General features: G+C 48.6%; 1 protein-coding gene across 2 annotated transcripts in view; it reads left to right on the plus strand.

The window, feature by feature from the left end:
* LCP1 (lymphocyte cytosolic protein 1) overlaps positions 1-6,694 on the plus strand; it is a 97,040-nt gene extending 90,346 nt beyond the window's left edge. For both annotated transcript variants that reach the window (XM_005668417.3, XM_001929138.5), the window contains 2 exons: positions 621-745; positions 4,820-6,694. In XM_005668417.3, coding sequence (XP_005668474.1) covers positions 621-745; positions 4,820-4,952 — 258 coding nt within the window. In that variant the 3' untranslated portion in view covers positions 4,953-6,694. The remainder of the gene's footprint in view (positions 1-620; positions 746-4,819) is intronic.

Raw genomic sequence — 12,931 nt, forward strand, 5'->3', positions numbered from 1 at the left:
CCTGCACCTACAGAGCTTCCCCCCCCCCTCAGGTCCCCAAGAAAGGAGCATTGACTGACTCCTCCTGTCCAACTGAGCCCTCATCACTGTCCCTATCTGTCACCTTTGGGATGTCCCCCCCAAGTGAAGCGGGGTTTCTCTCCTTTCTGATGGTTTCGTGGTCAGCGCTTCCTTCCTCTACTGACAACCAGGACTTGAATGAAACATCCTGTATTTGAACCCTCTGCTTTTCTCTAGTTGCACTAACTCCCTTCCATTCTCTGTTTGAGGATGACTCCCAGCCTCTTGGCAGACAAGAGGTCTTTCCGCTGCTTCCTGAGCCACCAGGAAGCTGCTGAAGCCCCAGGAGAAACCACAGTGGATTTGAAACAGCATGTACCACACTGTGGCATTTCCCAGACCAGGGTGTATATATTTCGTATTTATTTATTCAGCCGTGAGGTTCCCCGGCCAGGGATCAAACCCGCACCACAGGGGTGACAATGCCAGATCCTTAACCTGCTGCGTCACAAGGGGACTCCTGATTTCATATTTAAGAGGAAAGACCCACCCACATTCTTGAGCCAAACAAAGGTAACTCGGGGGCACAATGATCAAATGCACGCTTTCTCTGTGTGCAGGACCCAAAGATAAGCACGAGTCTGCCCGTTCTGGATCTCATCGATGCCATTCAGCCTGGTTCCATTAACTATGACCTTCTGAAGACAGAAAACCTGAACGATGAAGAGAAACTCAACAATGCAAAGTGCGTAAATAGACCTGAGGGCAGGGCGGGAGGGGCCCACGGGCAGGGCGGGAGGTGGATGGTTGCGGCCTGGCTGGTGCCTGTGCACAGTTTTAGTTTCACTACTGATGCCTTTTCTTCTCATGATTTGCGTCCCATCACTGATACTTGATTTTATTTTTCTTTTTATGGCCACACCTGTGGCCTACAAAAGTTTCCAGGCTCGGGGTCGAATCGGAGCTGCAGTTGCCCGCCTATGCCACAGCCACAGTAACGCCAGATCTGAGCCACATCTATAACCTACAGGGCAGCTTTGCGGCAACGCCGGATCCTTAACCCCCTGAGCAAGGCCAGGGATTGGATCGCATCCTCATGGATACTAGTCAGATTTGTTTCCACTGAGCCACGATGGCAACTCCTTATCATTACTTTAGATACTGTTACAGCCCTATTTAAGGCTCCAAATGTTAGCAGCAACAAGGCAAAGAAACAATTGATAAAATTAAAACAATTGAAGTGGAAAACAGTTGACTTCCGATTGAGAAGCAAGCCTGTAATTCCTTAAAACCAGTATCCTAATCATAGTCTAAGGGAGCTTCCTAAGTAGTCTATACACAGTGGGCACAAATATAAACACCCCATTTGTGAGTATCCCCGGATATGCGTGGGCAGATGTGGGGTTCAAGATCAGAGTCTTCACCAGCTTGAGAGCAGCTGTCATCGCTTTCTATGCAGAGGGAGGGTCAGCTGACCCCACGTTTGGCCTGTCATCTGCTTTTATTTTTATTTTGTCTTTTGTCCTTTTTTAGGGCCGCACCAGGGGCATATGGAGGCTCCCAGGCTAGGGGTCCAATGGGAGCTGTAGCCACTGGCCTCTGCCGCAGCCACAGCAACGCCAGATCCAAGCCGTGTCTGTGACCCACACCACAGCTCAAGGCAATGCCAGATCCTTAACCCACTGAGCGAGGCCAGGGTTTGAACCCGCCGCCTCATGGTTCCTAGTTGGGTTCCTTTATGCTGCGCCACGAGGGAACTCCTGTCACCTGCTTTTAGAGATAAGGTTTTGCTGGAGCACAGCCAGGCCCCTTCATTCCTACACTTTCTGTAGCTCGTTCCCTGATACAACAGCAGAGTTGAATGGTTGTGGCGAAGCCCACAAAGTCTGAAATATTTCCTAGCCAGCTGGTCTTTATGGAAAGCTTGCTGCCCTCCAGAGAGGTGACTTTCCCAGAGCAGCCTGTATGAGCGTCCTGGGGCTGTCATAACCAAACACCACCAACAGGAATGGCCTCTCTCACTCTTGTGGAGGCTTGACGTCCAAGTTCAAGGTGTTGGCGGGGTTGGCACCCTCTGAGGGCGGGCTCTCTCGTGCCTTCCGGTGATGGCCTGTGGTCCTTGGCTGATGGAGGCGTCACTCTCTCTCCCTCCACCCCCTTCTTCACATGGCTTTCCCTGTGTTTCTGTGACCTCACAGGGCCGTCGTGCCCCCGCCCCTTTGTGTCTGTGTCTCTTCTCTTTTAAGGACATCGGTCGTACTGGATGCGGCTCCAGCCTGCCCCAGCATGCCCTCGTCTTAACTATTTGCATCTGGAATAACACTCTTTCCAAATAAGGTCCCCATCTGAGGGAGCAGAGATGAGGGCTTCCACATATGTTTTTGTTGGGGGGACACAGTTCAGCCCCTAACACAGGACCACAGTTAACAAGTGACAGTGCCCAGCGCCCCCCCCCCCCCCCCCGTGTATATATAACCCCACCTGGAGCCTTCTGTCTGTTTCCAGTTTGGGAAAGTGGGGGACACGTGCTTCTGGTATGCAGGTGTTTATTTAGCTCAGTCTGATGGAGAGAAGATACATAGTTAAACAGCAATTGCAATAGAATATGATGGATGGTATAGAAGGAGGATTCCAGGGTGCTGCGGAGGGGACAGGAAGGAAACTGAAGCAATACCCCCTAAGCTGGGACAAATGCAAAGGGCAAGTAAGGAGCAGGACAGGTGAAAGAAATAAGAGGAAGAATCTTCCAGCAGAGGGAATAACACGGATGAAAATCCAGAAATTAAAAAAAAAAAAAAAAAAGAGTTCCTGTCGTGGCTCAGTGGTCACGAACCCCCGACCAGTATCCACGAGAATGTGGGTTCAGTCAGTGGGTGAAGGATCCAGCGTTGCTGTGAGCTGTGGTGTAGATCGAAGATGCGGCTCGGATCTGGCATTGCTGTGGCTGTGACACAGGCCGGTGGCTACAGCTCCAATTCGACCCCTAACCTGGGAACCTCCGTATGCAGTGGGTGTGGCCCTGAAAAGACAGAAAATTAAAAAATAAATGACCAAAGGCCTTGAGCCTGTAGATGCTCAAGAGAGATGTGATTAGGTTTAAGGAACGTGCCCAAGGCTTTACAATTATCAGGTGGTTCAGCTGAGATGCCAAGTCTGACTTCAGAGCCCAGGCTTCTAAGCACAGTGCCTGTAAGAGTAAGACACAGAATGACTTAGAAAAATGGGTAAAAGGAATTATTATAAAATGTGAAAAATGAGGCATTCCTTTTATGGCTCAGCGGGTTAAGAATCTGACTAGTATCATGAGATTGTGGGTTCGATCCCTGGCCTCACTCAGTGGGTTAAGGATCCGGCGTTGCCATGAGCTGTGGTGTAGGTCAGAGGCAGCTCAGGTCTGGTGTTGCTGTGGCTGCTGTGTAGGCTGGCAGCTGCAGCTCTGATTCGATGCCTAGCTTGGGAACCTCCATGTGCCACGGGTACGGCCCTAAAACGAAAAAAAAAAAAAATGGTTATGGTGGCCAAATTGTACATGTTTTTTGGAAACTCTGTTTCCTAATTTTAAAAGTTTTCCCTCTATTTTATAATGAAAAATAAATTTTATTTCATTGATAGTTAACATAAAGGAAGTAATCCAGAGATGGACAGGGAGAAAAAATGGGAACTACTCCTGTCTGATGCTCTTAGTTTAATTTGATCAATAAAGTAGGAGTAAAGTTATTTCAGGAGTAATGGGGCCTTGGGTGGCAGGAGACTGGAGCAGCCACGGGAAGAGGTTACGAGGTAATAAACGAGGAGCGTAAAAGAACTGCCAGGTGGTGGCAGGGGCTCATTTGAAAATAGGCTACAACTAATAAAAATTATCTTCTTATAACTATAAACAGAGGCGACATGTTCTGATGCAGCAAGGATAATCTTAATGTGAAAAATGTGTAGCACAAACCTCTGGTTATTCTACCATTCTAGTAACGTAAATAAATACCCATGTAGGCAAGGATTGGAACGGAACAAGGAATAAAAGAATTGATGTATAAGGTCGAGGCCCTTTTTTCTGCCTTGTAAAAATGTTTCTATAGTCGAGGAGTTCCTGTTGTGGTTCAATGGGTTAAGAATCTGTTATAGGGTCCGTGAGGATGTGGCGTCCACCCCTGGCCTTGGGCCGTGTGTTAAGGACCCAGTGTTGCTGAAAGCTACAGCATGGGTCACAGATGTGGCTTGGATCCCGCGTTGCTGTGGCTGTGGTGTAGGCTGGCAACGGCAGCTCCAATTTGACCTCTAGCCTGGGAGCTTGCCGTATGCTGCAGAGGCGGCCATAAAAAGAGAAAAATAACGTTTCTATAGTTGAAATGTCATCCGCAGACTTTCCCTTAACCACACTCTTATTCGGTTCTGTGACCTTTTCTGCCACTGCACAGTCGGGGCAAATAAGCAGGGGTGTGTGTGTGTGTGTGTGTGTGTGTGTGTGTGTGTGTGTGTGTGTGTGTGTGTGGTGGGGGGTACTCCATCCAGAGAGGCAGCTGCCAGGATGCTCTCTAAGGATACATCATACATTCGGTCATGAGCAGGAGGCTAGGCAGCAAGTTTGATGGAGTCCGGGGTGTTGTCAAGCGGAGATTTGCCTGCACATCTCTGGAGGAAGCCAGTGATGGGCTCCAGCCATTCTAGGAGTGAACTCTGTATAGGAGATCGCCTGCAGTGTGGAATACAAGTGTAGGTTAGACAGTATACACTGCAGAGAATGACCGTAGCTGTGATCCCGAGGGCGTCCCCTGCCTACTTGGTGGCTCAGGCTCCCCCTCATTTGCCCTCTTTTCTCATTTAGGTATGCCATCTCTATGGCCCGCAAAATTGGAGCAAGAGTGTATGCCCTCCCAGAAGACCTGGTGGAAGTGAACCCCAAGATGGTCATGACGGTGTTTGCCTGCCTCATGGGGAGAGGAATGAAGAGGGTGTGAGGCTCAGGGGGCGGGGCTGGAGGCGCATGCGCGTTTCTCGCAGCTCGGCACCCCGGCACCCGGTGCTCCCAGGAAACGCGGGGATGAGTTGAGCCCTTCCAAAGCTTTCAACTTGGTGACCTTGTACAAGGTTCCAAAAAGTGTGTTATGTGTTCAGCCAAGTAGCCTCCGTGTATTTAACAAAAAGTGCTCTATTCTTTGCAAAAGACCCAGTCTCTTACAAATATTTTTTTAAACCATGGAATCGATTGCTTCTTTGAAAATCTAGAGGAAAACAACTCATTTTCCAGGCGCCCTTCTTGCTTTTGCCGTTATAGTCAAGTAGAGAATCCACAGCGCTGTCCATTTTAACATCTTTCAAACCGGCTTCAGTTGGCCGCCTTCTTGTGTAGGGTGAGAACCAGGAGGGGAGAATCATCAAACCAGCCCTAAAACTGGCTTCTGGAGGCCACCATTTGACCTGTAACAAGCCTCCTTCGTGTCGCTCTTGTCCTACACTGCATCTCCCTGTGACTTTGCCCTCCACCCACTCAGATCCCTTCCCGATGGCCCGCTTCTGCTGACTCTCCTCCTCTCCCTGCCCTTTGGATCATCTGACAAATCAGTCAGGCTGGTGGGGTCCCCAGGAATCTCTGGTAACCCACAGAAGTAAGACTCATCATCAGAGCCTTTTCTCAGCACGAAGGTCCCCAATGCTCTCAGATTTTGCTTTTTCAGCCAATAGGAAGCCCTCAGTTTGTAACCCTCAGATTTGGGCTCTGACCAGATCTAACATCTTGAATACTGTGCCTTCAGATAGATTCTTTTTTTAAAAAAATTGTATTATAGTTGATTTACAATGTTCTGTCAATTTCTGCTGTACAGCAAAGTGACCTAGGTACACATGCATTCTTAACTCTGGGCGGATGGTTAGGTCCAAGGAGGGTGTCATTGAGTAGCAAACCACGAGGGGGCAGTATGGAGCCACAGCCAAGCAGCCGTACTTTGGTGCTGCCCTGCGTTAGAGCTGTCACTGTGCTATGGCCAAATATCTGATGACTGGGAACCATCCTGCTCCGATTTTATTTGCTCTTAGATCATGGTGCATCTGATTGCTGCCCGGCCAAAGTTTACTTTTGGGTAGCCCCCCGTCCCAAGCTCCCAGGGGGCGATATGTGCCAATGAACACACACACACACACACACACACACACACACGTACCTAGCCAGGTGTCAGGCTGGGTAAGAACTGGCTGAATGGTTTTATAAAGAGCTAATTTACTGGATATTTAAAGAATTCCAAAGCAAAAGCAGAGGAACAGTGTGAATTTGAGCAGTTCTGATAGATTATACAATTTCCCTGAAAACCCACCAAAGACTAAATAGCAACAGAGCATGTGAACCAACACTAGACCCCCCCCCCCCGCCCCGTCGTGGTGAAAGGTCTCAGGGGGGAGGTGTCCTCTTCCTTCCGGTCGTGTGTAATGGAACTTTGTCATTTTTCAAAGCGATTGAAATGCATGGCCCTGGAGCCCAGTTCCTTGGCCGTGGGCTCAGGAAGCTGATGTGTGGTTTCTCCCAGCCCATAACCTGCCTCTGAATGCACAGCGTCTGGCTCGGTCTTAATCTGCACTTAATGTAGCCCCTGAGATTCTCCCCCGTCTGCCCCCAGGAAGAGTGTTACTGCCTTAATGGAAAATGAAGAGAAAATAATGCTGGAGATGTCTCCAAATAAAACGTTCCCTCTATTGGACATCTTCGGAAGGTGTCTTAAGAGTGTGCTCTCACTTACTCACTCAGCCCACAGGCCCCGAGGGGCCTAACCGTGCCAGGTCCCCTGCAGGGTATTTACGGGGAATGCCTGCGAATGAGGCGGGCATTGCTTTCAGCTGCTCAGGAAAGACGCTTTAACTCCAGGCGGAGTTGAGCGAGTTAACCAACAGGGTGCCAAGGGAGGCGTGAGGGCAGGGGGAGTCGTGCTTACAGCGGGGGGAGCCCTCTCAGGAGAAGAATGTCCGAGAAAACGGAATAAGTTGGGGCGAGTTAGACAAAGACGCGGCTGAAGCAAAAGGTAAGACACAGAGTCTCAGACACACATTGAAGCCGGTCATGAACAGACGCCAGGCGTGGGGGTTGGTGTGAAACAGTCTCCAGAGTGATTCGAGAAGGAAGCGTTGGGGCCACCGGTGCCTGGCGTCTCCTCTTGAGCCCGGCCCGGCCGGCCTTTGGCTGGCGGGGTGGGAGGCCTGTGCTGAGGATGCATGTGGCAGCTGGTTTCTCAGGGCAGGCTGCTAGGACAGAAAGGCATCCAATTGGCCTGGTCAGTCCTGACCCACGGGAGGGTCACGCACCCACAGAGCTGCGAGGAAGCTGGGTCTTTTTTTTAAGGACCGCACCCGGGGCATATGGAGGTTCCCAGGCTAGGGGTCCATTCGGAGCTGTAGCTGCCGGCCTACACCACAGCCACAGCAATGCAGGATCCAAGCCACGTCTGCAACCTACACCGAAGCCCACGGCAATGCCAGATCCTTAACCCACTGAGTGAGGCCAGGGATCGAACCTGTATCCTCATGGATACTAATTGAGTTCATTACCACTGAGCCACAACAGGGCCTCCAGAAGCCGGGCTTTTGTGCTTAAGCTGTGCTTCCTGACTTCAGCAGCAGCAGCTTTTTGGAGATGGCTCTTTACTGGCTTAACATTCCTGCAGCTTTTACACTTAGGAGGTAGCAGCCTTCCCTATATATCATGCAGTTACCGGCGTTAAGTGTTGTGTGTGTGTGTGAGAGAGAGAGAGAGAGAGACTGTAGTGATAGGACCTGAGCAGGAAGACTGAACAGGTGCAGGAAAGCAGAGTATTATCAAGCGAAGAAAATGAAAACTCTTGGGGAAGAAAAGGCTAAAGGAATACAGCCATCTAAGCATGATAATTTTTCTAAAGTTAGAAGTGTTATTGTTACGTTTTAGTCCATGTGAATAATAGCATCCGAAAGTAAAATTGTGCAGAAAGGTTTGTGGTGGGAAGTAGGCCACCTTCCCATCACCTCGTGTCTAGAGAGATGTTTGAACATCAGCTCGTGTTGGCTCCAGCTGGCTCCGATGGTAAACCAGTGTTACCTTGAACTTGGCCGTGATGGGCGTATGTACACCACAGAATTAATCAAACTCTACAATAGGGCTTTTTGTCCCCAGAGAGAGGGCTTTTCAACCCACCACCACCTTCAGTTCTCCTCTTGGTCAGCAACCACTGTTAGCGATTTCTCCTGTATCCTTCTAGAAGTATTCAATGCACTTGTTACACACACACACCCCTTTTGATTGTAAATGTTAGGATGCCACACACATCACTCCGCATCTCATTTTCTTCACACCGTTTCTTGGAGAGGGTTCCATATTAACAAATATAGACCTGCCTCAATCTTTTCAGCAGGTGCATAGTATTCTGTTGTGTGGATGTGCCCACCTGTGTTTAACCAGTGGCCTCTAAGCAGCTATTTAGATTGTTTCCATCCTTGACTACAGCAAAGGAAGCCAACATGAATAATATCACCTCTGCTGCTTGTACACAGAATGTTCATTTTAATTCAGCAGGTGTTTAATCAGGTGTCTGCTCTGGCAAAGTTACCGAACATTGGGGAATAACACATAAATCCTTCCTCTGAAGTTTCCTTGAGGTCTTTGACAAAGAACCCTCAGCTGAGATGGACACTTGAGCCCATCCCAATGTCTCCATTTCAGGTCTAAAGAAGCATGTTAATCCAGCAAGGAGAGAACGTGCACATGCAAACTATAATCAAAAGCAGGGTATGATCAATGCTGTAACAAATTTGTCAATAAAATATGGGAGCTCGGGGGAAAATTAATTCTGAAGGAAGGATGAGCAAAATTCTGCGGAAAAGCCAAGCTCCAACTCATGGGAAGTGGGCAGGAGCCACGCCTTGCCATGTCAATGTCTCCTACAATGCCAGGTACTTGCCAGATTTTTATAAGAGCTGGGGAACTTTGAAGAATTATTAGACATAGGGAGTTCCCATTGCGGCTCAGTGGGTTATGAACCTGACTAGTATCCAAGAGGATGTGGGTTCGATACCTGGCTTCGCTCTGTGGGTTAAGGATCCGGTGTTGCCATGAGCTGTGGTGTAGGTCACAGATGCGCCTCCGATCCCGGGTTGTGGCTGTGGCTGTGGCCGGCAACTGTAACTCTGATTGGACCCTTAGCCTGGGAACCTCCATATGCCATGGGTGTGGCCCTAAGAAGACCAAAAAAAAAATTATTAGATACAAACAAATGTTTTTCTGACTGTGGCAGATGCCAAGCCGAAGCCATTGTGAGAAATGAGAAATGGATTCACCTGCAGAGTGTTTAGACTGGAATGAATTCCTTTTTGGAAATGATGGCATTTGAGCCTGTCGACTAGATGGGCTTTTCAAGTCTCAGCCGACCTAGTGATTTTATCCACCTGAACACACACACACACACAATCTAGCCTTGGAGCACAATTGTAGTCCACTTTGTAAAAAGTTCCTCAACTCAGCCCACCTTATACCAGCTTGCCTCAGACTGATGCTGCATGTACGAGAGATATTTCTGTGCTCTCCATGTCCCTGGTGGCTCCCAGGGCCACCGTCCTTGCAGTTACTGTACCTGTTGTCCGACAACAGATGCTGAGCCATCGACCTTTGTCCCCCGCCCCGTGTACCTGTGCTCAGATTAAATGCTGGCAGTGCTCTCTTAGTGAACTTGACATTGCACGCCTCGGCCAGCCTTGTGATCCCATAACCAGAGCTGATGCTCAGAACAAGTCAGCAGTGCTGATTGATCCTCTTGTGAAATCTAGTTTCTCTGATGGTTTCCTAACAAAATTCCAGTAAACTGTCAGCTGCCAAGCACTGCTCTTTTCTCAGTGTCCTGTCTCATTTTTTGGAAGGCAGAGTTTATCAATTGAGGCTGTGTGGGCATGACATAAAAAAAAAAAGAAAAAGAAAATTGGGTAAATATTTATCAAGTCTCAAGTCTATATATACTTAATAACCCACTTTCTGTTGGGCACAAAAACACAGATAAGCTAGTCAACATCCACCACCTCCCCTTCAACAGCTCAGGGGCAAGTTGGCAAAATGGTAGTGATTTTATTTTATCTGGAATGTCAAAATTGGGGAGTTCATTTAAATAAGAATTCTGGGAGCTCCCACTGTGGCAGAGTGGGATTGGCGGTATCTTGGGAGGGCTGCGACATGGGTTCCATCCCTGGCTGGTCATAGTGGATTAGGATCCGGCATTGCTGCAGCTTCAGCTTAGGTCAAGCCTGTGGCTCAAGGGAGTTCCCGTCGTGGCTCAGTGATTAACAAATCCGACTAGGAACCATGAGGTTGCGGGTTTGATCCCTGGCCTTGCTCAGTAGGTTAAGGATCCAGTATTGCCCTGAGCTGTGGTATAGGTCGCAGATGCAGCTTGGATCGGGTGTTGCTGTGGCTGTGGCATAAGCTGGCCACAGCTCCAAATGGACCCCTAGCCTGGAAACCTCTATGTGCCGTGTGAGCGGCCCAAGAAATGGCAAAAAGCCAAAAAAAAAAAAAAAAAAAAAAAAGACTAGGGCTCAAATATGATTCCTGGCCTGGGAGCTCCATATGCTTCAGGGTGGTCAAAAATGAAGATTAAAAAATAAAGAAGTCTGATTAATTACGTGCTACCATATATAGTTTTAGAATAGCAAGTTAGCAACTTTTAGAGGATTAGATTGCATGCAAATAATTGAATTCAAAAGCCCTGTGCAATCCAACATAAAAGTTAATGACTCAGCAGGCATTTTTAAATTGAGCTAAACCAAAGAGCTCATTGTTAAGACTTTGAATGTTCAGGAGTTCCCGTCGTGGCACAGTGGTTAACGGATCCGACTAGGAACCATGAGGTTGTGGGTTCAGTCCCTGCCCTTGCTCAGCGGGTTAACGATCCGGCGTTGCCGTGAGCTGTGGTTGCAGACGTGGCTCGGATCCTGCGTTGCTGTGACTCTGGCGTAGGCCGGGGGCTACAGCTCCAATTAGACCCCTAGCCTGGGAACCTCCATATGCCGAGGGAGCGGCCCAAAGAGATAGCAAAAAAAAAAAAAAAAAAAAAAAAAAAAGAAAGAAAAGAAAGAAAGAAAGAAAAAAAGACTTTGAATGTTCAAATGTCCTTGTTTTAAGTGTGGTGCTCGGCCTGGGCACCAATACCTTGGTTAGAATGCAGAATCCGGAGTTTCCATTGTGGCTCAGTGGTAACGAAGGTTCGATCCTTGGCCTCGACTAGTGGGGTTAAGGATCCGGCATTGCTGTGACCTGTGTTGTGGGTTGCAGACGCGGCTTGGATCCTGTGTTACTGTGACTGCGGTGTAGGCTGGCAGCTGCAGCTCCAATTGGACCCCTAGCCTGGGAACCTCTGTATGCCACATGTGCAGCTCTAAAAAAGGGCAAAAAGAAAGAAAGAAAAGACAGAAATGCAGAATCTTAGCACCCCTGCCGACCTTTGAATCTGCATTTTAATAAGATCCCCGGTTAATTTGTGTGCACAATTAAGTTTGAAAAACCTCTCCTTAAAGAAGCAAAGTCTTAAGAGAGCTACAATTGAGGCAGTTTCCTTTTAACCAACTTTCAATTAAATTACACATTCCTAATTACACTAGACCTGAGAGATTAAAAATAACCCTCTGCTAACTTTTTCCATCCTCTTTGTCCATTTGAAGTGGCCAGAGTGGCCCTGCCCTCCATCTGGGTATATCCCCCATCAGCCAGCCTTGCCCTTTAAAGGCTCCTTGGCCCCTCTCTTCCCCGTGGCCCCCCCTTTCAGGCACAGACCCCAAAACCTGCATCTTTCTGATTCCACTCATATACTTAAGGTGTCCCTTGGCCCAGGCTTCTCTTACCTGCTGCCCAGGGCTGCCCCTTGAATGCATCTGACCCAGGTGGTGTCACATCCTTTAAGGCTTTTCTCCTGTTCCTTCAGTACCTACTGGCTTGTTTCCTATTGTCCCTGGAGCAACCTGTCCATGACTTCCAGTGACAAGCAGGTGACTTAGTAAACCAAACTGTCCTGGGGGAGGAGAGCGTGGCCTTTCATTACCTACTCTTTTCTCCTCCAAAACATGCACTTTGCAATGACTTTCTGGGGCAATAGCTGTATCATTGTTATCTTTGTCAATTCCCTAATGGCAAAGAGAGAGCAAGTGCCTTCCAAAAAAGCATCTATAACAGGCAAAGGTCTGGAGGATGGAAGAAGCTGGTTATCTTTGAGGAACGGCAAGACTAGGACGGCCGAAGGAAAGGGAGAACTGCCCTCTTGTGAGAAACGGGTTAGGGAAAAGTTTAAGGGTGATTCTCAGATGCCAAGTGGCTTGAGCATCCCCTGGGGAGCTTGTCAAAACACACGTTTTCCAGATCCCACCTTGGGATTCAGCACCTAGAGGACTTGGGGGGGAGGATGGTGGCCCAGGAAGCTGCATTTTCCTCAGATACCCTCAGAGACTCTGAAACTCACAGACCACCCCAGTGCAAGCCGGCTGTTCTCAGCCCTGGCTGCACAATGGCCTCATCTCTGGAGCTTTACAAGATGCTGGTATCTACACCCCGCCCTCTGTGGTTCTGATGTAATTGATCTGATGTACCGCCAGGGCAGCCAGATACGTAAAAGATGCCCAGACGACTCTAATTGGCGGTCAAGTTTGAGAACCCGTGGTCTACCCGCTTCAAAGGGTGGGCCAGGTGGAGCATTTCTTCCCCCCGTTTTTAAAAGTTTTCTGGAAGTATAGTTGATTTGCAAGGTTGTGATCATTCTGGCTGTGCAACAAAGTGACTCAGTTGTATCTGTACACACATCTATTCCCTTGCAGGTTCTTTTCCCACGTGGGTGATCACAGAATAGTGGGTAGACTTTCCTGTGCTAGACAGCAGGTGGAACACTGGGTCCACTTTAAAAAAAAAAAGCACAACCTGAAAGTTGGACATTAAGATTTTGGGGGTGCAGAATTA

The sequence above is a fragment of the Sus scrofa genome, chromosome 11, assembly GCF_000003025.6.
Source record: "Sus scrofa isolate TJ Tabasco breed Duroc chromosome 11, Sscrofa11.1, whole genome shotgun sequence".
NCBI lineage: Eukaryota > Metazoa > Chordata > Mammalia > Artiodactyla > Suidae > Sus > Sus scrofa.